A 25,143-nucleotide genomic window follows, 5' to 3' on the forward strand; every position below is an offset into this window, starting at 1 on the left:
GTTTTTGCTTTTTTCTTCTATTTAGGGATTTTTTAAAAAAAATATTTTTACACGTTATAGCTCCGCAAGAGGCCGTGCGATCGTGCCGCCGTACTAGTACTCCTCTGGGCACGAACGCACCTCCCGCAGAGCAGTACTAGTATGGCGCATGTCACTAAGGGGTTAAACGTTTATATTTTTTATAATTTTTATTTTTAATTTTTTATCACATTTTTTTCATTTTCCATAAGGGGACAAAAAAACGTAGCCTGTAGCTGAGCTTCAGAGAAGTATCAGCAAGCCCTCGGATGCCATAGAAATACATTCTTCACTTGCTGTCGTGTTGCTGGAGCAGATGGGCACACCGGCGAATGCACTATTTAAATGTCGGTCATGGATTGTCAGAAGCATTCCAGTAGTTAAACAGCAGCGATCAATGCTATTACTGTTACAGGAAATTGTTGGCTATGTATGGAACAGGCAGCGCTCCTTTGCCAGCTCCATACATGCACATACTAGCCGTGCCATACACATAGGGCACAGTGTGCAAAGGGGTTGACATCTCTATATCCACAAAGCTACATAAAGGTTACATTTTTTTGAGTGACAAGCTGCAGTTTTCACTGGTACCTTTTTCTGATGCATATGACTTCTTGATTACTTTTTATTACAATTTTTTGGGAGGTGAAAAAAAAAAAGCATTTTTTGTTTACAGCGTACAGCGAGCGGGAAGATAAAGATATAGCTTTCTAGTACTGGTTGATGTATAACACGCAATCCTTTGGCTGCATAGATAATACACTACTCAAAGGGTTGTCCACTACTAGGACAACCCCTTCTTGATTCATGTGTTTGGCCCCCATAAAATAATAAAGCTTATACTCACACTTTGCGTGCTGATGCCGTTCCCACAGTGTAAGCACTCGCGGTCTTGGGGCTCTGGTGCTGCTGTTGTGACACTGGTGACCAATCAGCACTGTCCCCGCCTTCGGACAAATCGAACATGAAGAGGAAGTCCGGGCTGCAGCTGATCTCCGAATTCCTCTTCCTGTTCAAGGCGGGGAGAGTGACGCCAGCGCCCAATCAGTCACATGTCTCAACAGCAGCACGGGAGCCATGGGAAACGGAGTGCAAAAACTGCGGGAACCGCACCAGCACAGGAGGTGAGCAGAAGCTTTATTATTTTATGGGGGCCAAGCGAGGGGAATGAGAAGAAGTTGTCCAAGTAGTGGACAACTTCTTTAAGACTAGAGACACTTGGAAGGGCTTACATGTTTACAGGCAGACTGATTTCTTAACCCCTTGGGTACAAGCCCAAATTTTTGAAATCTGACTTGTCACTTTATGTGGAAATAACTCTGGAATGTTCCAACATATCACAGTGATTTGGAGATTGTGTTTTCGTGACACATTATATTTTACGATAATGGTAAATTTAGGTTGATATGTTTTGCGTTTATTTACAAAAAAAAATCAGAAATTTGACAAATTTCCAAAAATTTGCAATTTTCAAACTTTGAATAATTTAATCCAGATAGTCGTACCACACAAAAGTTAATAAATAACATTTCCCATATTTCTGCTTTACATCAGCACCATCTGTAAAATGTTGTTTTATTTTGCTAGGATGTTAGAAGCTTTAACCCCTTTACTCCCAAGGGTGGTTTGCATGTTAATGCCCGGGCCAATTTTTAAAATTCTTACCACTGTCCCATTATGAGGTAATAACTCTGGAACGCTTCCATGGATCCCACTGATTCTGACATTGTTTTCTCATGACATACTTTACTTCATGTTAGTGGTAAAATTTCATTCATATAACTTACGTTTATTTGTGAAAAAAACGGAAATTTGGTGAAAATTTTGAAAATTTTGCAATTTTCCAATTTTGAATTTTTATGCTCTTAAATCACAGAGATATGGCACACAAAATACTAATATTTTTTGAATACTTAAAAAAAAAAATGAACAGTTAACTTTTTTTCCCAAAAATAATTACTTAAGGTTCAATTATTTTATTTTACCAAGGGTAACAGGAGAAATTGTGCAATTTGTCCTGAGTACGCCGATTCCTGATATGTGGGGGGACCACTGTTTGGACGCATGGCAGAGCTCAGAAGGGAAGGAGCGCCGTTTGACTTTTTCACTGCAAAATTGGCTGGAATTCAGATGGGGGTTTGATTTACTATTTATGGCGGGTTTTTATTTTTGGCAGCTGTCACACGCTAAAAGACGCTTTTTATTGTAAAAATAGTTTATGCATCACCACATTTTGAGAGCTATAATTTTTCCATATTTTGACCCACCGAGTCATGTTAGGTCTTATTTTTTGCGGGACGAGTTGACGTTTTTATTGGTACCATTTTCGGGCACGTAACATTTTTTGATTGCTTTTTATTCCGATTTTTGGGACACAGAATGAACAAAAACCAGCGTTTCATGAATTTCTTTTGGGGGATGCGTTTACACCGTTCTGCGTGTGGTAAAATTGATAAGGTGGTTTTATTCTTCGGGTCAGTACGTTACAGCGATACCTCATTTATGTCGGTTTTTTAGGTTTTGGCGCTTTTATGCAATGAAAACAATTTTATATAAAATAATTATTTTTGCATCGCTTTATTCTGCGAGCTATAACTTTTTTATTTTTTCGCTGATGACGCTGTGTGGCGGCTCGTTTTTTGCGGGACAAGATGACGTTTTCAGCGGTACCATGGATATTTATATCAGTCTTTTTGATCGCGCGTTAATGCACTTTTTGTTCGGCGGTATGATGATAAAGCTTTATTTTTTGCTCCGTTTTTATTTGTATTTTTTAAGGGGTTCAATAAAGGGGTTAACTAGTGGGACAGTTTTATAGGGCGGTCGTTACGGACGCGGTGATACCAAATATGTGTACTTTTATTGTTTTTTTTTATTTTCAAAAAATGAATTTATTAGAGATTATTAGTTTTTTTATTTATTTAGCGATTTTTTATTAATTATTTTTACACTTTTTTTTTTTTTTTTTAACTTTATTACATTGTCCCAGGGGGGACATCACTGTCATGTGACAGATCTGTCACATCACAGATCGCTGTGACAGATCAGCGATCTGTCACAGGCAGTGCTGCAGGCTTCCTGATGCCGGCGCTTTGCAGGCATGAGGAAACCACCTCCCTGCAGGCCCCCGAAGGTCCCCGCCGCCATTTTGGATTCGGGGACCTGCAGGCAAGGAGACCCCCGCAGCAGCGCTGTACATCGCGCTGCTGTGGGAGTCGCAGGTAAGCACGGAGGGAGCCCCGTCCCTGCCGATGCTTCCCTAAACCCACGGTACACTGCGATCGTGTTTGATCGCAGTGTGCCAGGGATTAACGTGTCGGGGTCGGTCCGTGACCGCCCCTGACACATAGTGTAGGGTGTCAGCTGTGATAATCAGCTGACACCCGGCCGCGTTCAGCTGCGCGCTCCCCCCCGAATTGTCATTGTGGGACATGTATAATGGAAACCTCCCCAAAGTGATAACATTTTAAAAACAGCGCCCCTCATCATATTCAGAACTGCTGCCAGTTAGTTTATTAATCCTTCAGGTGCTTCTCTGGAATTAATGCAAAGTGGCAGGACGGGAAAAAAATATTATATTTTTTCCACCTAAATGTTTCTAACTTCACAACAGGTCACTACAGCCGCAGACCCTAAAACCGTTATATGGCTGTTAATTGCCATGGCAAACATCAGGACCACACAATCATCTCAGGGTACAGATGGGATTAAAGAGGGAACCCCCACACTCTATTAACCATCTAAATGCCGTAGTCACTATAGACATCAGCATATAAGGGGTTAAACTGCTATAGTTGGTGCCATCACCGATCGTGATTGATGCAGCAGGATGTCAGCTCCATCACCGATTGTGATTGATGCAGCAGGATGTCAGCTATAGTGTATAGTGCATTTTCACCTGTCGGGAAAACTATTCACTTATATGTCAACTCAGTTTTAAATTGTATTGGTGCTCACTAAGCGGTTTTCAGAATTGCATGTCATACTAGCAGGTAGAAGCCGAAAATCTGACCACAGGGGAATAAGTCCACAAGGAGTCTTCAAGCCATGTTTAATATTATGACTAGAGACGTGAATGAACCCTTAGTTTTTTTTATAGTGACAGCTCTCCTGGGCTATATTCTGGATACTAGGTAAAAACAACTTCATACTCATTCCTCTCAACTTTGGCTTTGCAAGTCAAGCTAAGCTCTTAAACCATGTCCCCAATCACCTAGGAACACCCAAGAAACCCTCAACCTCAATTTCATGAAAATGTACATAAACAGATGGTTAGGTTGAGTGGGGCATGCTTACCTAAAATTGTGAGTGGCTTGTGGTCCTCCATCATGACGTCCTTGTACAGATCCTTGTGTCCTTCTATAAACTCCCACTCCTCCATGGAGAAATGGACAGAAACATCCTGACACCTTATAGGAACCTGACACACAATGATACAGTCATCATCCAGACATATTATCACTTGCATTACTCTATAATGCCCCAGTGTTCCCAGCAGCGCTCACCTCTCCGGTCAGCAGCTCAATGATCTTGTTGGTGAGATCTAGGATCTTCTGCTCATTGTTAACATTGATCAGTGAATGAGGCAGAGGGTTCTCTATGATGGGCTTCTGTGCCATGCGCCATCCACTTGATATATTAGGATAGTTGCTGGAGGTCACACACTCGCCAGATGCCTTTCTCACTACTGTGTAATCCTGTGTATGTAGAGAGACTATGTACAAAATCACTATATACATTCCCAGAATGCCTCATCTTTCCAGTCATATCTCTACTCTACATTGTTAAAAAAAAAAATTCTGGTTAACATTAATAACTTTCCAATGGCGGTACTCTGCGGTATGGATTGACCGTCCAGACAATACGTGGTAGAAGAACCACGGCACTCAAGTGGACAAGCAGCTTAAGGTTAGAATTTTATTGGCAAGTCAGCATATGGTAAAAATAAGGACAGCCAACGTTTCGATCTATCCCAGCCCTTGGTCATAGATTGTATCCTAAAATGTTTTGTAAGTTCATAAGCAGACTATGCTAAAATTCTACCCTTAACTGTGGTTCTTCTACTACTACTTTGTGCTATTGATAGTCATGTGCTCATGTGACTTTTTTTCTAGAAACCCTCACCTCTCCGGTTAGCAGATGGATGATTTCCAAGGTGATATTTAATATAACTTCTGTCACCTCACTTGTGACCTCCATTCTGGTCACCATCATGAAGTAGACGACAGAGAAGATTTACTAAAAAGAAAATAAAAAAAGGATGAAGTTAGCACCTGTATTACGTTCTGCTCTACTATCACATACACTGGATAGTAACCATATAATACAGAAAAAAATCTACTAGAGCAGGGTTTCTCAACTCCAGGCCTCAAGACCCACCAACAGGTCAAGTTTACAGGATTTCTTTAGTATTGCACAGGTGATAATTTCATCACCTGCTCAAGCATTAACAGCATCACCTGTGCAATACTAAGGAAATCCTGAAAACAGGACCTGTTGGTGGGTCTTGAGGACTGGAGTTGAGAAACACTGTACTAGAGTAAAATGCAGAAATTCCTATCTACATAGTCAGACTTGTGTCATCCCATCTTGGCTGGGTACCGTTACACCTAGCGATGCACCAGCGATCCCGACTAGCGATATGACGCGGTCAGGATCGCTGGTGCATCGCTAGGTGGTCGCTAGCAGCTGCCACTCAGGCAGATCTCACCAGCGACATCGCTGGGGACGGGAATCGCTACTTACCTGTCAGACGCGGCGATCCTGCGTCCTCCCGCCCGGCTCCACGCGTCGCTCGTCGTCAGAGCAGGATGCCCAGCAGGAAGTGACCAACGAGGAATGGTCCAGGAGCTTCTCGCGCGATCAGCGATAACCAGCGGGGGAGCCGGTCGGAGGTAAGTATCACATGCAGCGATATCGCTAGCAATATCGCTGCAACGTCACAAAATCGGTGACTTTACAGCGATATTGCTAGCGATATCGCAGTGTGTAACGGTGGCTTTGGCCATGGATCCATTTACCTATCCAAATGAAAGATGGTAACTTGCTAATTGCTGATACCTCCACCAAACCTGAGAATGGAGTTTCTATGCAATGCCCTGTTGTACGTTCGTGCCACCATTCCAATTTTATGGCATATAGGTCCGCCAGATGTAGCACTCACTTATGCCCCGCAGTCCCATAGACAGTGAAACGGTGAGGCACATGCACAACCATCACTTCAAGTGAGGCCGTGACTTCAGAGTGCTATTCTTTGGATTGTGGAGAGCCCACACCGTTCAGCAAGTTCTCAGCTACCCTTTAAATGGATGATAGCTTGCTAAGAAGGGAATATCCCTTTAAAGTGTAACCATCGTTTTAATCTTTATTTCATAAATCAAAGGATGCATGAACATAAGCAACTTTGTAATATATCTTATCAGAAACATTTGATTTTTTTCTCAGCCAGAATTGATCAGTCATTCTAAAACTCTCAATTCCTGGGCAAAATCTGTATTCAGGGAAGACACTTTCCCATTACCGAGATCGGAGATGGCAGCTGCTACTGATAAGATTGTATGTAGATGGCAGGAGAGAGGAACTAGAGACAGAGCTCCTCCCTATCTACATCACCTCTTACTTGACAGTATCCACAGCTCTTTTTTTGATTAGCTGGCCCTGCAACATAACTTGTAACATGCCGCAATGAAGATGTCATGCCAGGCCGGCTAATCAAAAGAAGAGCCATGAATGCGGTCATGTACGTGGCAGTTCTCATGGTTCCCATCCAGCAGTCACAGATTACTGACATGGCTAATGGACCGAGTCGCACCTCTAGTTTTGTATCTCTCTTTGCTCTATAAGCAGCACAGACCCATAGGTGGAACTTTAGAGACAGTTTTTATTGACATTTTTGTTTCTTTCACATATTTTTTAAAAACTTTTTTTTGTTGGTGATGCAAATTTCTGAGATCTGTAATGTCATTTTTCAAGCTGTGTGAAAGCTTGTTTTTCACGTGGCAAGCTAACATTTTTATTGACGTTAGCACAGATATAAGAGGGTGCAGAAATATGTCACATAAGTAATATAATGTTTCAACGCATGCGACAAAGGCGCGGAAGTGCCCATTCACAGTTTGCTTAAAGTGACATTATGAATGAGACCCTGGCAGAGCCGAAACGTTATATAGATCGTCCAATGGATACAGGCTGTCATTATTTTCAGCAGCGCAAGTCCTGTTTACACAGGATGTGTTGACAAGAACAGTGATCTTTTAAGCAAACCAAAAAAAAAGATCATTTCACCCAACGAATGATCATTTTGCTCACTCAGGTGATTGGCAACCAGGTTATACTACAAGATTACTAGGAATTGATAATTATGCAGGGTAAATGTGCTTTCACTCTTATTATCTGTCTTTTAAAGGGAATCTGTCACCCCATTTTAGCCCTATAAGCTGCGGCCACCACCATCAGGGGCTTATCTACAGCATTCTGTAATGCTGTAGATAAGCCCCCCCCAATGACACTTGAAAGAGAAGAAAAACAAGTTAGATTATACTCACCGCAGGGGCAGGGTTGCGTGCGGTTGGTGACGCGGTCCGGTGCCTCCCATCTTCATACGACAATGTCCTCCTCCTTGCTTCTCCCTCAGCTCCTGCGCAGGCGTACTTTATCTGCCCTGTTGAGGGCAGAGTAAAGTACTGCAGTGCGCAGGCGCCGGGAAAGGTCAGAGAGGTCCTGCGCCTGTGCACTGCAGTACTTTACTCTGCCCTCAACAGAGCAGATATAGTATGCCTGCGCAGGAGCCGAGCGAGAAGCAAGGAGGACAGCATCATATGAAGATGGGAGGCGCCGGACCGGACCGTGACACCCACCGGACCGGACCGAACACCAGGGTGAGTATAATATAACTCTTTTTTCTTATCTTCAGGTTACATCGGGGTCTTATCTACAGCATTACAGATGTAGATAAGCCCCTGATGGCTGTGGCCGCAGCTTATAGGTCAAAAATGGGGTGACAGATCCCCTTTAAGGAGCTTCTCTCATCTGAGTGATAATTACATGAAAGTACAGCTCTCCTTTTTAATGTCTTCTGAGGGCATAAATGAGCTGATAGAAAGAAAGTCCATAAAATACAGATAAAAAAGTTGTAAACTTCCATCAGAACACCATTGGATTCTTAATATTCCTGGTTTGATGCACTGACTGCCTGAGGGTCTCCCAACTGTTAATCGACGGCCTCATAGGGATATATGTTGAGTTTGGGTCCGGAAACCCATGGAAAATGGATCATGATCCATTTTCAGACCGCAAAACACAAATCTATGAAGTCAGCCTAAGGGTGCATTCTGACATCCATGTAAATCAGTCTGGGATCGGACCGAATGCACGGACTGGCTGCGGCTCTCCTGACCAGAGAGTGACAGCCTCATAGAAATAAAGGAAGTTGTCACGCCCGGGTTGGAAGGGCAGCGGCCAGTCCGTGCATTGTGGTCCAATCTCAGACTGATTTACACAACGTCTCAATGTGCTTAATCTCATTCTGCAGCCAACAATTAGCAGGGTAACAAATGGTCTTAACAATCAAATGGTGGGAAATGTTTAAAGAAACCAAATTGCAAGACATATTTTTAGCCCAAAATATATACAAAATGCCCCCCAAAGTTGTCCCATATATTTGAAGCAAAGAGACTAGACTGCAGGAAGCTGCCAGCCTGAATACAGGCAACTACGATGTGTCTGGAGGTGAGGAGCATGCTAGGTGGACATAATCTGTGTCTTCCCAGCAATCCTCTGTGAGCAGATCACACAGTAAAAATGTCAAAGAAAAACAATCATATATTTAATAACAAATAAAAAATAGTCAGCAACAAAAACCTAGCTCCTTCCCCAAACCCACTCACTCCATCAGACTTTTCAGTGACATAAATGCATTTTACATGGACACAAGTAATAACGTGTCCACATCATAAAATATATATTAGATCAAGCTCACATGAATTATTCACAAGCTCTTGTCTTCCTTTCCTCGTCCCCATCTGCTCTTACACTAAGCATTTTGTACATGGGAGAATTGCACCCAATTTAAGCGCTGATCAGATCGGCACTGATGGTTCCAACTCAGATCCGGCTAAAGATAAAAAACAGTATATCGTTTGTCTGGTAAATGGATAGACACCATGATCGAAACCTGATCACATTATAGTCAATGGAGTCCATCTGGTGCCACTAGTATCTGTCATGAGACTAATCTGGCTGCCAAAATTTGTAGTTGCTCTGCTCCTATGAGCAAGCAGAGCACATAAACTAGTAACCCTCAAACAGCCCGCAGGGGACTGGGACCACAATGAATACAGGCTCTGACAATGGAGCCCACTGGATTCTACTTAAATTTAGTGTAAGATGTAATATTGGTTTATAATGGCCTCAGTTTTCTATTTAAAGGGAATCTGTCAGTAGGATAAACCCTCCTAAACTGCCTATATGAGCATGTAGGTCATAGGAAGCTGATTGAAATGATGCCATGATATCTGCGATCCGATGTGTTATTCCAGAGAAATCCACTGTTTTCCTGTATGTAAATGAGCAGTTAAGATCTATGGATCAAACACTGATCTGCCTAAGAATCTACAACCAGAGCATATTTTAAAGGGAATCTGTCGGCAGGTTTTTGTTATTTAATCTGAGAGCAACATGATGTAGTGGCTGAGATCCTGATTCCAGCTATGTATCACACTTATTGAGTTGTGTGTTTCAATAAAATCAATGTTTTATCAGCAGGAGATTATCATTACAGGCCAAAATGTCTCGTGCCTCCTAGTCAACTGCTCTGTATAACTCCACCCCCACCACCGATTAGCTGCTTTCTATACATTGTACAGCGTACACAGAAAGCTGCCAATCAGTGGTATGGGCGGAGTTAAACAGGGCTCAGTTAACTGCTGGGTCTGCAGCAGAGAAAACAGTAGCTATATCAAAATTTCAGCATGCAACCGTGACATATTGCTGGAAAAAGGGTCTCAGCCCCTACGTTATGCTGTTCTCAAACTACATAGCAAAAGCCTGACAGATTCCATTTAAATTAAAGGTGACATTACCAGAGTGAAACATATAATAATTGATAGTCTACTCTCCTTATCTCACAGCTGACAGTATTGTCTGCTCTGCTACAGAGCTGTGCTTGACTACATCTAAGGCTACGTTCACACGTTAAATATTTGGTCAGTATTTACATGAGTATTTGTAAGCCAAAATCAGATGGGGAGCAATCAGAGTAAAAGTGTCATAGAAACACATCACCACTACTGGATTTATCACCCACTCCTGGTTAAGGCTACAAATACTGATGTAAAATACTGACCGAATACTTCTTCATCTTTAATAACACAGGCGGTAAGTGTGGGGCGATCGCAGTACAGCTGAGTTAACAGCACTGAGGGGAGAGCTACAACTGCAGATGTGTTTGCAATGAGACAAAGCTCAGCTCTGCTTTACTGGGTTAGTTAGCACACATAGCTCTGCAGCCACATGTGCAGAGCAGCCATTACATGTCTCACACTGGTAACACCCCGTCATATAAAATAAGCTCTGGAGGCAAATTCTCAGGGAAGATCTATGTCCAGCCCATAGATCTTAACAGCTCATTTACATACAAAGAAAGATGTGGGTTTCTCTGGAATAAGACATCGAATCACAGAAATCAAGGTATCATTTTATTCAGCTTCCTATGCCATACATGCCCACGTATCCGGCTTAGGAGGGTTGATCCTACTCACAGATCCCCTTTAGCTTGGAATCATTGCTATAAGATAAAGTAATATTTCCGTGCATAAATAATGAGCTTTTAACATTATGTATTCCTCAGTATTACAAATTTGAGATATTGTAAATAACATAAGGGCCAGGAGATGTGCGTCTGTTCAGAATATGGACCGTAAATGTCGGACATCTGAATTCAGCCTTAGGCATGGATGTGCACATCTATTTTCAATAGATTCCAATAAAGATGGAGTGATTTTAATTGTATGGACACTGACATTTGCATCTGTGATACTATATATCACAAACCATTCAATATTACGCAGCACATACCTAATAGCCTGTCTCCCCGAAAATAAGACACCGTCTTATATTAATTTTTGCCCCAAAAGTTGCACCGTGTCTTATTTTCGGGGGGTGTCTTATTTTCATGAGAAACATTCCAGCGCACTCTACCCTTACATAAGGAACGTTCTGTAGCGCAAAACCAGTAGTCAGACATATAGATCGTTCAGCAGAAAAGCAGACAACAAATCAAAGTAACACGGTACGGTACTGTAATTGCCTGACTCCCACACTGGGCCACAAAACATAAGGGCTCCAAAATGGCTCCCACACACTTTCTGGACACTGTACCGCTACCGTAACAATCACCCACAGCAGTTCCTTTACCGTAGCAGCCCCATCATCATTTTGCAGCCCCAAATATTCCCATCATCCCATTGCAGCCCTCATCATCCCTTTACAATCCCCAATACAGCACCCCCATCATTCCATTATAGCCCCCAACATTCTACAGTACAGTATTGCAGCCTCCCATCATCCCGGTATCCCACTGCAGCCTCCCATTATCACAGTATCCCACTGCAGCCTCCCATGTGTGTACCGTACACACACACACACCCATACACAGACACACACTTTCACTTTCTTACTGGTTTCCTCCGCGGTGCTGCTGTCAGTGCTTTGGTGGTGCAGGAACCCTGGGCCGATCAGATCGCAGGAGCCCTGGGCCAATCAGAGAGCAGGAGCCCTGGGCCAATCAGAGCGCAGGAACAATCAGAGGCTATGGATGACGTCAGCTGGCCCATGGTTCCTGCGCTGTGATTGGCGCAGGGCTCATGGGCGGAGATCGGCACACAGCTCCGAGGCTGTGGTTAACTCCTGTGAACAGGTGCGGCTGCAGTGGCGGGCACCAGACAGCGGGAGCGAGACACAACTGCATGCCCCATGCACAGAACAAGGTATGCCTTATTTTCGGGGGGGGGGGGGGTGCCTTATATTAGCAGGCACAGTGCTCCCCCTAGCATGCCTTACTTTCGGGGGGGCGCCCTATTTTCGGGGAAGCAGGGTATAACAGGCTATGACATAGCAGTATATAGTATATGGCATATGGAGGAGGATTACACAGACACATACTGTACAGCATATTATGGGTTATACAGAAACGTATAGTCGTATATGGCATAACCGTGTATACAATATCCATGAACATATTGATCATATTAGATAGAATATATAATATACTGACATGTACTATATAATAATAATCTTTATTTTTATATAGCGCTAACATATTCCACAGCGCTTTACAGTTTGCACACATTATGGGCTATTAGACATGACTTATACTACTGTATATGGCGTACTGCAGACTCATTAAACCAGGGTTCCCCAACTCCGGTCCTCAAAGCCCACCAACAGGTCATGTTTTCAGGATTTCCTTAGTATTGCACAGGTGATAATTGCATCCCCTGTAGAATACAAGGGAAATCCTGAAAACATAACCTGTTGGTGGGCCTTGAGGACCGCAGTTGGGGAACTCTGCATTAAACTATACAAACTCCTGATCACTGAACCTGCAACATCAAGCAGGGAATGTTGTGGATTTATGGACATCACAGAAGTAATAGACACGTTCCTGACCTGCAAAATGTGGAAATAAAATATTCAAAATATCATTATTCAGCACCGAGTATCAGTGCAGGATCTTGAACAGGAGGCAGGCGACTGAAAAATCAGTGACCTGTCAATGAAACACCGGATGCAGGCGGAGGGGCCGGGGCAGGAGGAGAAGACCCAACAGTCCAGCGCCCCCGTGCACCAAAAGCACATTAGAAGAAAACGTCTCATGGTGATTACAGAAGAACCACAAAGTGGATTTCTTCACCAAAGGAGTCACTATAATCAGTATTAACAGCGCCATTATACCCATGTCTTCATGCTACATTACAAAATCGTGCTGACAGGTTCTCTTTAATAACCTCACTGATATGATGTCAAAGCATGTAAGTGCGTGTATCTGCATGTGGAGCTCATATTCCATAATAAATAAATCGAGATGTTTTGAAAATGTTATTTCCATTTTTCATAATTTGTATATCAGTAACAGGTCTATCCATCCTGTGATTTACATATCTCCACAACTTTTCCTTCTTGGTGTTGTCATTGCTATGTTGAGGAGTGTATATGGCATATGTCAGGAAAACATAAGTACAGTATATACTCGAGTATAAGCCGAGGTACCTAATTTTGCCACGGAAAACTGGATAAGCTTATTGACTCGAGTATAAGCCAGGTATCTATTGTCCCTTCATCCCTGTCCTGCTATGCGTAATTACCTTAATGAGCGATACCAAGTGACCACTCAGCACAGGAAGAGCTGCCGGCGCCAGGACAGAGATGCAGGAACGGAGATGCAGCGACGGCGTGAGGAGGCTGAGTATGATGTCTTCTGGAAGCCGACAGCTGCAGAAGTCACTGTGCCACAACCACAGGTTCCTACCGCTGCTCCCAGCTTTCTGGACAATGACTCGTGTATAAGCCAAGGGGGGCGTTTTCAGCACACAAAATAGGTGAAAATCTCGGCTTATACACGAGTATATACATTGTGTTCCAAATTATTATGCAAAAAGAGTTTAGGAGTGATAAGGTTAGAATTTTTTTGTTTGTCATTTAAACTCATTGATGGTGATGTGTGTCAGGGCTCTTTATATCACTGAAAGCAATTGCAGATACCTGTGCAAATTAGTTTGGCCGGTGTGTCCAAATAAAGGCAAGACTACTTAAGAAGGCTGTTCCACATTATTAAGCAGCCTACATTTTTTGCCAAAATGGGAAAGAAAAAGGATGTGTCGGATGCTGAGAAGCAACAAATTGTGGAGTATGTAGGTCAAGGCATAACTACAATCAATATTGCCAAGACACTTCATCGTGATCATCGCACAATCAAGAAGTATGTAGCTGATTCCCAGCACACACGTGTGCGTGCTGATAAGGAAAAATTGAGGACTCTTTCCAACAGGCAATTGCGTCAGGTTAAAAGAGCAGCTGCAAAAATGCCTTGTCATAGCAGCAGACAAGTTTTTGAAGCTGCTGGTGCCTCCAACGTCCCCCGAACAACAAGATGCAGGGTCCTTCAGAGGTTTGCAGCTGTGCGTAAGCCATCCTGTCGACCACCTCTATCCACTGCACACAAGCAGAAACGGCCAAACGATACATGAAGACTGACTTCCAAACTGTTTTGTTCACCGATGAGTGCCGTGCAATTCTCGATGGTCCAGATGGATGGAGGGGAGGATGGCTGGTTGATGGACACCCCATGAAAACACGACTAAGGCGCCAACAAGGAGGAGGTGGAGTAATGTTTTGGGCTGGAATCATGGGGAGAGAGATTGTCGGCCCCTTTAGGATCCCTGAAGGGGTAAAGATGAACTCCATAATCTATGTGGAGTTTCTAAAACAGAACTTCCTGCCATGGTTCAAGAGGAAGAACCGTGCTTTCCGCAGCAAGATCATTTTCATGCATGATAATGCACCGTCTCATGCTGTAAATAACACATCTGCATCTCTGGCTGCTATGGGCATAAAAGAGGACAAACTTATGGTGTGGCTACCATCTTCCCCTGACCTCAACCCCATTGAGAACCTCTGGAGCATCATCAAAAGGAGTGTCTATGATGGCGGGAGGCAGTTCACATCTAAGCAACAGCTCTGGGAGGGTATTCTGTCCACATGCAAAACAATTGATGCACAAACGATCCAAAAACTGACAAATTCAATGGATGAGAGAGTTCAGAAGCTTCTTTCCAACAAGGGGTCCTATGTGCAAATGTAACATCACCTAGAATAAAGTTTTGACTTGAAAACTGTTTGATTTCATTTTGTAATAAGCTGATAATGCTTAGAATTTCACAATTGACCATTTTTTTTGTTCAAAAGAAAAATAAAAAGGTTGAAAACTCTGCTGTGCATAATAATTTGGAACATGCATTTTGAGTGTTTCTTATTTTGAAAAATATACTGTTTTCATAGGCAGTTTGTTCAAAAACATTGCAATTATACTAGAATATTAGATGACTGGAAAATAACAATGACTGCAATTCATATAGGTAATTTAGAGAAAATTTGAGGAAATATGTTTTGCATAATAATTTGGAACACAGTGTACGGTAATTCCTAAATAACCAAAGTACCCATCCAGAGCTGCCTGTTGCCTTTCCTTGGTTTGTGAATGACAAGCTTCACAAACAATTCCCCCTCGCAGCTTCCCCCCCCTTCTCTGCCAGTGTGAAATGCTATCCACCTTCCCCCTCCTTTTCAGCTGCTGGTTACTTTTAGGCTATTGTGCACAAGCTGTGGATTGGTTTGCGGATTTTTCCGCGCAGATTTTGCAAAATCCGCAGGTAAATCCGACGGTCAGAAGACCTGCGGTTTACCTGCGGATTAGCCTGCGGGTTTGACCTGCGGTTTATCACCTCTACAATGGAGGAGATGGCAAACCGCAGCGGAATCCGCAGAAAAGAATGACGTCAATTCTTTATGCGGATTGGAAACCGCACCGTGTGTACTGCGGTTTCCATTTTCCATAGGTTATAATGGTACTGTACAACGCAGCAGATTCCGCTGCGGATCCGCAGGGCCAAATCCGCTGCGGATCCGCAGGGCCAAATCCGCTGCGGATCCGCAGGGCCAAATCCGCTGCGGATCCGCAGCAGAATCCGCAGCGGATCCGCAGCAGAATCCGCAGCATGTGCACATACCCTTACGGCTTCTGACCAGTTAAATGCAGTTTTGTTTCAGCCACATGGTCCTTTGTCTGTTCAAACTCAACATTTATCCTAGAGACAGGAAACACATATTTTCAGAATCAGTATAATTTCGGCTACATCCAGCAACGTGTTTGCAACCTATGCACCATCAGAAACCGAGAAAACAGTGTCTGCTCCCCAGTGGCACGCGGACGTGTCATATTTGGTTTCAAAAGAAAGGTAATTTCGTAATAGTACAGGTAATACTCCTGTCGTCACTCTGTGAACTTCCCAACTGGAGATATGGCAAGTAGAAGTTTTAATAACTTTTAAAAAAGGGGCGTACATCCCCTAACTCTGCCCACCTAATGATGTCAGAAAAAGCCGAGAAGCTCATTTGGGGGGTTGTCAGATGCCTGGAGAATCAGCTACACAAAGCTGTGCTGAAGGACCCTTTGCCCTGGGAAGATTCTCCTCCCCTTTATTAACATGTCATATCTGTGACTGAGAGAGTAAGTCTCTTATTTTAATCCCTTTTATTTGGTAACTGTTGTACATACTGTATTTTGTCTCCCTTTGTAATATAGTTGTATTTTTGTAAACACTGCCCATCTTTTCTGGAATAAACTTAAAAAGTTACTAGTTTAGTTTTCCTTGCTCTATAAACGAACCAACACTACTCCTTGCCCAAAACACGCTACCTGTGGGTTGGTTTCTGACCCGATATAGTCTTTGGTATCAAACCAGGAACTCGTGGCAGCATAGCATCCTGGTGGTATTGGGAAACCCTTTAAGTGACGGATCGGAGGTTTATCTGTGTATTTCCTGCCTGAGACTGGTGATATACACACCGCCCTCACTGAAGAGTGCCCGATAGCCAGTCGAGACAAGGCAGCCTTTCCAGCAACTACTTATCCTAGGTGCAGTTCCCTGACTGACCTAAGGGTAAGGGGGCGTCAGAGAGCTGAAAGGGTAAACATAAGTTGTGGGAATTTATATATCACCCGACCATATATATCTAATATATAAAGCTCAAAGTGTGTATGTATGTATGTATGTATGTGTGTGTGTTTGTGTATGTCCGGGATAGGCATCCGCACCGTCGCAGCTACAGCCACAAAATTTGGCACAGTCACACGTCTGGACCCCGAGAGCGTCCTAAGCTATGTTGTGAGGCGAAATTTTAACCCCGCGCGTTCCAATTCACCAATTTTGCCCCTATCTACATACTGGGGGAAAAAGTGTGTGCGTGTCAAGCCCCGTCCCTCATTGTGATGTCATAATGCCCCTATTTGCATACTGGGGAAGCAGTGTGTGCGTATCAAACCCCGCCCCTCATTATGATGTCACAACGGTTGCCATGGCGACGCTGATGTCATCGTAGGTCACAAGCCCCGCCGCCACTCATTATGATGTCATAATAGTTGACTATGGGATGGAGGATGTGAGATGGGTATATGGGCACTGGACTATGGGATGGAGGATATGTAGGACGGGTATATAGGCACGGGACTATGGGATGGCGGATATGTATATGGGCACGGGACTATGGGATGGAGGATGTGTGATGGGTATATGGGCACTTGACTATGGGATGGAGGATATGTTTGACGGGTATATGGGCACGGGACTATGGGATGGCGGATATGTATATGGGCACGGGACTATGGGATGGAGGATGTGTGATGGGTATATGGGCACTGGACTATGGGATGGAGGATATGTATGACGGGTATATGGGCACGGGACTATGAGATGGCGGATATGTATGATGGGTATATGGGCACGGGACTATGGGATGGAGGATATGTATGATGGGTATATGGGCATGGGACTATGAGATGAAGGATGTGTGATGGTGTGATATGTTATGTGGATGTCATTTTTTGTATATTCCTATTTTTAACAATTCCATTTATTTTCATAGTGTTTTTCTTATTACATTGTAAGTCTACAGCCTCACTGTATCTGTCTCTTGATGACCCCCTGTAGTGCATTAATCCCTAAGGCCTTTTGTTCTCCTCTGGGAGGCAACTTGTTTGACTACCCCTGGACAAGGAAGGGGGTGGGGGGAAGAACGGCAGCTGGACAAGTCAGTTCCGGTAGAGACAAGATGGTGAAAAGGCTGCATTTCAGAGAGAAGGATCCATTTTTATCCTCTGGTGCTAGAGTGTTTTGGAATCTCGTTTCCCTGGACATTTTATCCTGATACTGGACTGCATTCTTATTCTGGACTATCTTATCCTTTGTGTGGTGGACTGAATATGGACCTTTTCGTATTTTTGCCTGAATAAAGGTCTTGGAATTGTTCACTCTTCGCTTGCTCGATACCAGAGAAGGACCCCGTGACAACTGGTGGCAGCGGTGGGATCAACAGAGCGTCACCCAATGGAGAACCACCCACAGAGTGAGTACAGAAATTGGACTGTATGCAGTTTACAGGAGAGAGCCAGAGACCTGGGCCTGAACTACCAGGGACTGACTAAAGAGGCCTTAATCGATCTACTGGTGGGCGCTAGCCCGGCCTCCTCCTGCCAGATGTCTGAAGGACGAGCACTGGAGACAGGGATCCCCATCCAGAAAAGCCAGTGGTTGGTGTGGTATGAAGAAGAGATGGCGGTTCTGGGCCCCGGCGTCTCTCAGGAATACAAGGAGGAGGCTGCCCGCCGGGCACAGCGGAGACAGGAAGCAATGAAGCTTGAAAAAGGGAGTAACGCAATGTGGAGTGTAACCCCAACAATCCGGGAGCCTGTACGGATCACCCGGACAGAGTTTAAGCCATTTGATGAGGCTTCTGGAGATGTGGAGGGGTTCTTCAAAGACTTTGAGCAGCAGTGTGCTGTGATGGAGGTGCCCCACTCTAGCTGGATGCGTTTGTTAGTGGGGCTCCTGAAAGGAAGTTTGGCGGAGGCTTACCGAACCATTGATGCACGCGGAATCGGGATTATAACATTGTAAAGCGGACTATCCTGGATTACCATGCTATCACCCCAGACTCATATAGGGCCAAGTTCCGAGACCTGCCATGCACCACGGGGAGATCTTTTAGGATGTATGCACATAAGATGTCCGAGGCATGTCGGAGATGGCTGGAAGCAGAAAACGCCTTTACTGTGGAAGATGTTATACAGGCGTTCCTTATAGAACAATTTCTTGCCAAGTGCCCTGCAGAGGTACGGGAATGGGTCTGGGAGCGCACGCCGTGTATGGTGGATAGAGCTGCAGCCCTGGTCGATGAAGCCCTTACTATCTGGCCGCAATGGAGGAGGCTTCTGGACAATGAACCACGGCCTGCTCCCGCGCCCCGTCCCCCTCCAATTATATCTGCCCTTCCACCTAGTCGCAAGGCGATGACAATCACGCCTCACAATCCTAGGCCCCAACAGTTCCGACCACGACCTGGGGGTATCACAGAGAGGAGGTGTTATGGGTGTGGGCAACCTGGACATTTGCAGTCTGGCTGTCCCTCCAGGATTCGGAGGGAGCCCCACGCAGCCCCACCTCGTCCAGTGCATCTTGAACATTCCACCACACCTGAGGAAGAGCTACCACCACCCCCACCAGAGTGGACCACCGACCACGGCACCATAGATACCCCTCCTGGAGTGTACGGACTCCGGCCTCTGTCCTTTAGCTACTCAGAGCAACGGCAACGCCACCTGCAGGATGTCTTTATTGATGGATACAAAGTGTCAGGATTTAGAGACACGGGAGCATTCTTGACTATCGCTGACCCCCGTGTGGTTCGACCCGAGGCAATTTACCAGGGTCCGGGAATTCCCATTGTCCTGGTGGGCGGTGCCCGCAAATATATACAGCGAGCTTCTGTGCGTTTGGATTATGGTTGTGGAGAAAAACTGTGTTGGATTGGAGTTATGGGAGGACTTCCTGCAGATATCCTCCTTGGGAATGACATTGGGGAGTTACAGTGCCAATTTGTGGGAGCAGTCAACCGACTACAGGCCCTTCAAGCACTACGTCATCCGGACCCCACCTGGGAGCAACCACCACGAACCGCATCAGAGTCGGTAAGCAATACTTTCGCTGCTACTACATTGGGAGAGTCTTGGGACAGAGAGGAGTTTAGGAGAGAAATAGAGGGTGACACTACCTAAGCAGCCCTTAAGCGAAAGACAGAAACTGGGCACTTGGAAGATAATGGGGATGGCTTCACTCGAGAAAACGGACTGTATTATCGTGTAACAAAGGGCAGTGACCAGGGCAATCCTGACGCAACGACCAGGCAACTCATTGTCCCTCAGAAGTACAGGGCACAGCTACTTCAACTTGCCCATGACATCCCCTTTGCTGGGCATCAAGGGAGAAAAAGGACTGAAAAGAGACTCACCCAAAGTTTTTACTGGCCGGGTGTCTCGCAGTCGGTAGCCCATTATTGCCGCACCTGTGATGTGTGCCAGCGAATGCGGCATCCAGGAGCTCGACATAAGGTACCCCTGCAATCCCTGCCCATAATTGAGGAACCATTTCAACGTGTAGCCGTCGACATCCTAGGTCCTCTGGCCCACCCCAGCAGGTCAGGGAAAAAATATATCCTGACCGTGGTGGATTATGCCACTAGGTATCCTGAAGCTGTGGCCCTGTCCAGTATTACAGCAGTAAAGGTAGCCGAGGCCCTTGTTACCATCTTTACCCGGGTAGGGTTTACTAGTGAAATATTGTCGGATCAAGGCACTCAGTTCATGTCAGATCTGGTCCAGTCCCTATGGCATACCTGTGGTGTTCGAGCCATTCGCACCACCCCATACCACCCGCAGACCAACGGACTATGTGAACGCTTTAATGGAACCCTAAAAAATATGCTGAGGGCTTTTGTTGACGTTGAAAAAGACTGGGAAAAGTACCTGCCACATCTCCTCTTCGCTTATCGGGAGGTTCCCCAAGAGTCCACAGGGTTCTCTCCCTTCGAACTACTGTTTAGCCTGAAAGTCCGTGGGCCTCTCACTCTTCTGAAAGAACATTTGGAGGGAGACATCTCAGATACCAGAATGCCCATCGTTCCCTATGTTCTAGAGCTCAGAGACCGTCTCGCCCAGCTAGCTACCTTCGCTAAAGAACATCAGCGAATGGCTCAGTCCAGACAAAAAACCTGGTATGACCGTAATGCCAGGAACCGGGAATTTGTGGAAGGACAGCAAGTGCTCATGATTACTGCTTCCTCTGCCAACAAGCTTCAAGCAGTGTGGGAAGGCCCTTATCAGGTTGTCAAGAAAATTAATGACACTAACTATGTTATTGCCCTGGACTCTAGTGGTCGACGACAGAAAACCGTCCACATTAACATGCTGAAAGACTACCACGACCGATCTCTGCCTGTTCTAGCTGTCTGCCACCCCCCTAGTGATACCGCCGCCGACGAGTATCTCCCAGATCTCCTCCAGGTTGCCCAAGCGGGAGGATCACTGGAACAAGTGCCCCTGGGCTCCCATTTATCGGATATACAAAAGGACGATATTGTCGCCGTACTAAGGCCGAGGGCTGCTGCTTTCTCCTCAAAGCCGGGGAAGACTACTCTCACCAGTCACCATGTGGAAACCCCGGGACAACGCCCCATCCAGCAGGTTACCTACCGGGTTCCAGAGGCTGTTCAAGGCATGATAAAGAACGAACTGGAGAAGATGAAACAACTGGGAGTTATTCAGCCATCTCACAGTTCTTGGGCCTCTCCTGTCGTCCTGGTCCCCAAGAAGGATGGTACAACACGATTCTGCGTTGATTACAGACGACTAAATGATGCCACCAAGAGTGTTGCTTATCCCATGCCCAGGATTGATGACGTATTGGATCGTCTGGCCAGTGCCCAATTTGTGACCACATTAGACTTGAGCAAGGGATACTGGCAGATACCCCTAACAGAGGACGCTCGTGAGCGCTCAGCCTTCATTACTCCATTTGGGCTTTATGAGTTCCTGGGAATGCCCTTTGGGATGAAAACTGCCCCCGCTACTTTCCAGAGACTGGTGGATCGACTGTTACAACAATGTCAGGACTTTGCCTGTGCTTACTTAGACGACATCACCATTTTTAGCACAACCTGGGAGGAACATCTTAAACACTTGGGCATAGTGCTGGACTGTATCCTGACTGCAGGACTGACCATTCGCCCTGATAAGTGCCAAATAGGGATGGCTGAGGTGCAGTACCTCGGGCATAGAGTAGGGGGTGGGACACTAAGGCCTGAGCCTGCCAAGGTGGAAGCCATTAGCAACTGGTGTAGACCCCAGACTAAAAAGCAGGTACTTGCTTTTTTAGGAACTGCTGGTTACTATCGCAAATTTGTTTCTAATTTCAGCACCTTGGCCAAGCCCCTAACCGACCTGACCCACAAGAACATGCCTAGGAATGTGACGTGGACGACAGCATGCAAGGATGCCTTTTCAGCGTTAAAGACCGCCCTCGTCACTGCTCCTGTCTTGGCTGCCCCGGATTATAAACGCAGGTTCCTCGTGCAGACAGATGCATCCACCTTTGGGATTGGGGCAGTACTTAGCCAAGTGAACGCCGCCGGAGAAGAACATCCTGTTGCTTTTGCCAGTCGGAAACTACTGGATCGGGAAGTTGCCTATGCCACTATTGAAAAGGAGTGCCTTGCCATCGTATGGGCGCTAAAAAAATTGCAGCCCTACTTGTATGGCAGAGACTTTACAATTGTTACAGACCACAACCTTCTCACATGGCTGAATCGCGTATCAGGGGACAATGGAAGATTGCTGCGGTGGAGCTTGTCCTTACAACCCTACAGCTTCTCCATCCAATACAAGCGAGGAAGCCAACACCAGAACGCCGATGGACTGTCTCGACAAGAAGAACCATAGGCTCCCCAGGCCCACCTACCCCTGCCACTGTACAAGGAATTATAAATAACTGAGCAATGTGGACTAAAGTGAGCAGGCCAGAGGTCTGTGTAGACCTCATGGCGTGCTCACTTATTATGGGGGGGGGAGAGGTTGTGATGGTGTGATATGTTATGTGGATGTCATTTTTTGTATATTCCTATTTTTAACAATTCCAGTTATTTTCATAGTGTTTTTCTTATTACATTGTAAGTCTACAGCCTCACTGTAACTGTCTCTTGATGACCCCCTGTAGTGCATTAATCCCTAAAGTCCCCGTTACACACTGCGATATCGCTAGCAATATCGCTGTAAAGTCACCGATTTTGTGACGTTGCAGCGATATCGCTGCATATGATACTTACCTCCGACCGGATCCCCCGCTGATTATCGCTGATCGCGCGAGAAGCTGCTGGACCATTTCTCGTTGGGCGCTTCCTGTGGCGCCGACGAGCGACGCGTGGAGGCGGGCGGGAGGACGCAGGATCACCTAGTGTGACAGGTAAGTAGCGACCCCCGACCCCTGCTATGTCGCTGGTGAGATCTGCCTGTGTGGCAGCTCACTAGCGACCACCTAGCGATGCACCAGCGATCCTGACCGCGTCATATCGCTGGTCGGGATCGCTGGTGCATCGCTAGGTGTAACGGTACCCTAAGGCCTTTTGTTCTCCGCGGGGAGGCAACTTGTTTGACTACCCCTGGACAAGGAAGGGGGTGGGGGGAAGAACGACAGCTGGACAAGTCAGTTCCGGTAGAGACAAGATGGTGAAAAGGCTGCATTTCAGAGAGAAGGATCCATTTTTATCCTCTGGTGCTAGAGTGTTTTGGAATCTCATTTCCCTGGACATTTTATCCTGATACTGGACTGCATTCTTATTCTGGACTATCTTATCCTTTGTGTGGTGGACTGAATATGGACCTTTTCGTATTTTTGCCTGAATAAAGGTCTTGGAATTGTTCACTCTTCGCTTGCTCTGTTGATTGTGTGATACCAGAGAAGGACCCCGTGACAGATGGGTATATGGGCACTCGACTATGGGATGGCGAATATGTATGATGGGTATATGGGCATGGGCCTATGGGATGGTGGATATGTATGATGGGTATATAGGCACTCGACTATGGGATGGCGAATATGTATGATGGGTGTATGGGCATGGGACTATGGAATGGAGGATGTGTGATGGGTATATGGGCATGGGACTATGGGATGGAGGATGTGTGATGGGTATATGGGCACGGGACTATGGGATGGAGGATAATTTTAATTTGCTACAACTAACCACAGTTAGTTACTATGCCCGGGCAGCGCCGGGCTCTTCAGCTAGTAATATATAAATCCCTGACAACTGGGGGCAACTAACCCCCCCCCAGAATCCCTGATAGCATATAACATGTTATTACACAGCAGCATATATGATATACCAGAATCTAACATCACATATATTATGTAATTCAGAAGGTACTAGCATATATGATGGGTTAATATTACACATGGTGAATACTGGATCATTGCAGGTTATTACATTGCATCATAGGTATATACGGCCTACAACATGTTCTTATGCAGCAGCGTGTACCACATACCAGAACATACTTATCATGCCACATAGCACATACCATATACTGAACAATGTAATATAAGCATTATTACACAGTGGCATATACTGGATATCATAGAAGGGACTATTGCACAGAATCATAGTTTACACATTACTTACAAGTTATTACATAGAGTGTATTCATCACATAGCAGTGTACACTATATTACAGATTACACAGCAGTGTACACTGTTAAAGGTTATTACACAACAGTGTACATTATACACTATATTATTACACGTTAATACACAGAAGTGTACACTATATTACAAGTTCTTACACATCACTGTAAAATATATTACAGGTTATTAAAGAAGAGTGTACACTATATTACAGGTTATTACACAGCAGTGTACACTATACAGTACATTAAAGATTATTACACAATAATGTACACTATACTACAGGTTATTACACAGCAGTGTACACTATACAGTACATTAAAGATTATTACACAATAATGTACACTATACTACAGGTTATTACACAGCAGTGTACACTATACAGTACATTAACGATTATTACACAATAATGTACACTATACTACAGGTTATTACATAGCAGTGTACACTATACACTATATTACAGATTATTACACAGCAGTGTATACTGTACACTATTACAGATTACACAGCAGTGTACACTGTACACTATATTACATATTATTACACAGCAGTGTACACTGTATTACAGGTTTTTACACATCAGTGTACACTATATTACAGGTTATTACTGAACAGTGTACACTATATTACAGGTTATTACAAAGCAGTGTACACTATACACCATAATACAGATTACACAGCAGTGTATACTATATTGCAGGTTGTTAAACAGCAGAGTACCCTATACACCATAATACAGATTATTACACAGCAGTGTACACTCTATTACAGGTTATC

The 25,143-nt window shown here is 44.8% G+C and overlaps 1 protein-coding gene across 1 annotated transcript in view; it reads right to left on the minus strand.

Annotated features, from left to right (window-relative positions):
- The window catches only part of LOC141100100 (uncharacterized), a 56,251-nt gene that overhangs the window by 14,099 nt on the left and 17,009 nt on the right, over positions 1-25,143 (minus strand). The window contains exons 2-4 of the mRNA XM_073588322.1: positions 5,143-5,256; positions 4,524-4,715; positions 4,315-4,438 (exon numbers count right to left, since the gene is read on the minus strand). Of these exons, the coding sequence (XP_073444423.1) occupies positions 4,315-4,438; positions 4,524-4,715; positions 5,143-5,232 (406 nt within the window). The 5' untranslated portion in view covers positions 5,233-5,256. The remainder of the gene's footprint in view (positions 1-4,314; positions 4,439-4,523; positions 4,716-5,142; positions 5,257-25,143) is intronic.

This window comes from Dendrobates tinctorius, unplaced genomic scaffold (assembly GCF_039654945.1).
Source record: "Dendrobates tinctorius isolate UK_male_01 unplaced genomic scaffold, ASM3965494v1 ptg000103l, whole genome shotgun sequence".
NCBI lineage: Eukaryota > Metazoa > Chordata > Amphibia > Anura > Dendrobatidae > Dendrobates > Dendrobates tinctorius.